The sequence below is a fragment of the Cyprinodon variegatus genome, unplaced genomic scaffold, assembly GCF_000732505.1.
Source record: "Cyprinodon variegatus isolate N-32 unplaced genomic scaffold, C_variegatus-1.0 Scaffold1103, whole genome shotgun sequence".
NCBI lineage: Eukaryota > Metazoa > Chordata > Actinopteri > Cyprinodontiformes > Cyprinodontidae > Cyprinodon > Cyprinodon variegatus.
Window position 1 is genome coordinate 195,681 of NW_015151556.1, and position 1,572 is coordinate 197,252.

A 1,572-nucleotide genomic window follows, 5' to 3' on the forward strand; every position below is an offset into this window, starting at 1 on the left:
GTTAATTTAGGCGTTAATAAACTGTTTCAGAGGAGTGATCATAGCGCTCTGCATCAGCAGTGCTGCGTCCGACTCCCTGCCAGCTCCCAGATCAGCTTCTCTCATTGGTCGATGCGGCGCGTCCAGCAGCTAAAGGTCAATTTTTCCAACTACATCTGCTGCTTTTAGCGGCGTCACAGAAGCTCATGAGGTGCCGCTCTTACTGCTCTAGACGCTGCAGGACTTCTGGATGCACGTCAACCGTAGACTATCCATGTAAAGCTGCTGCTTCTGCAACTAATGTAAAGCGCATTAGATGTGAACGTGACATCAAAGCAGTCATCAGCAAAGTTTGATTCTTGCCTGTTTATTAAAAGTAGGCTTAAAAGCTGATTTTTACACCAGAAGGATTTGTCTTAGCCTTTAGTGTTTGTTTTTAGGGGTTTTATTGTGTGATTTGAACAGAATCACCAAGCTTCCTTTGCTGGTTTGTTTTTCACTCTTTGAATGCAGTTCTATAACGCCTGTACCCCCCCTTTGTCTTCTCTATCTACTTTTCTTCCCTTTTCCTCAATTTTAGACCGTTTCCATACAGCTAGCCGCCGAGTGTCATCTGCTCCAGCACCCCTTCACCTTTCTCCTGTTACCTGGTTCATCTCTCAGTATCTTAGTGTGTTTTCAACAGAATCAATGTTTGAAACTGGAAATTGTTTGTGTTTTAATACATTTCAGCATAAATAAAGTATATTAAAGTATAGCATGCATCCTGAGCTACCTCTATAGTTCCCCTGCTATAGGCTTAGACTGCTGGAGGACATAGGGACCCCTTTTTCCTCATTCTATCTCTATTCTCCCACTCTGCAGAATCTTTTATTCAAACCAGACCCACCTAAAGCCCAAGGATTAGTTTAGATGAGAATGATGAACCCACCTCCGTCTTCTGGCTGCAGGCCTTGTTGTAGTTGACCAGGCGGATGTTGGCCTCCTCAAAGGTCAGCTTGGTGGGGAAGCCGCTGAGGTTGTTGTTCTGGCCGATGACGTTCAGGATGTCCTCCAGGATCATCTGCTCCTTCATCACCAGGCCGTTCTCGAAAATCAGGACGATGTATTTCTCGTCCACCTCTGGTGGAAATGGAGCAAACGGACCGATTACCGACGACACTTTAACCTTCCACATCTATCTGCTCTCGATTCGCAGTCTGCGCTGATGCAGTGCACCAATGTCAAGAACGTGCTGGGCTTCTTTACTCACGGTCAGCGGAGCAGTCGTACCACTGGCCTCCCAGTTCCTGGGACATGTTGAGCTGGGAGCGCAGACGGAGGCACTCGTCCACTGTCGTCTGGAAGAAGAGGACTGGGAGCTTCCGGACGCGGCACCATTCACAGCTGATCAGCTCCGCTGTCTGAAGGCACATCTTCACGGTGCCCAGCTCTGCACCTGATCACACAAAAAAAAAATACATTCTGGGTTCTCTCTGAATCCAGAATCTCCTCCATGATGTATTCTTCCCTTAACAGAGGAGGCGGACTCAGGGACGGATTTACCATTAGCCAATACTAGGCAGCTGCATTCTGTTTACATGTATGGTTAAT

General features: G+C 47.2%; 1 protein-coding gene across 1 annotated transcript in view; it reads right to left on the reverse strand.

Moving 5' to 3' along the window:
* senp6 (SUMO1/sentrin specific peptidase 6) overlaps positions 1-1,572 on the reverse strand; it is a 24,624-nt gene that overhangs the window by 9,422 nt on the left and 13,630 nt on the right. Inside the window, exons 11-12 of the mRNA XM_015400443.1 lie at positions 1,232-1,394; positions 911-1,101 (exon numbers count right to left, since the gene is read on the reverse strand). Of these exons, the coding sequence (XP_015255929.1) occupies positions 911-1,101; positions 1,232-1,394 (354 nt within the window). The remainder of the gene's footprint in view (positions 1-910; positions 1,102-1,231; positions 1,395-1,572) is intronic.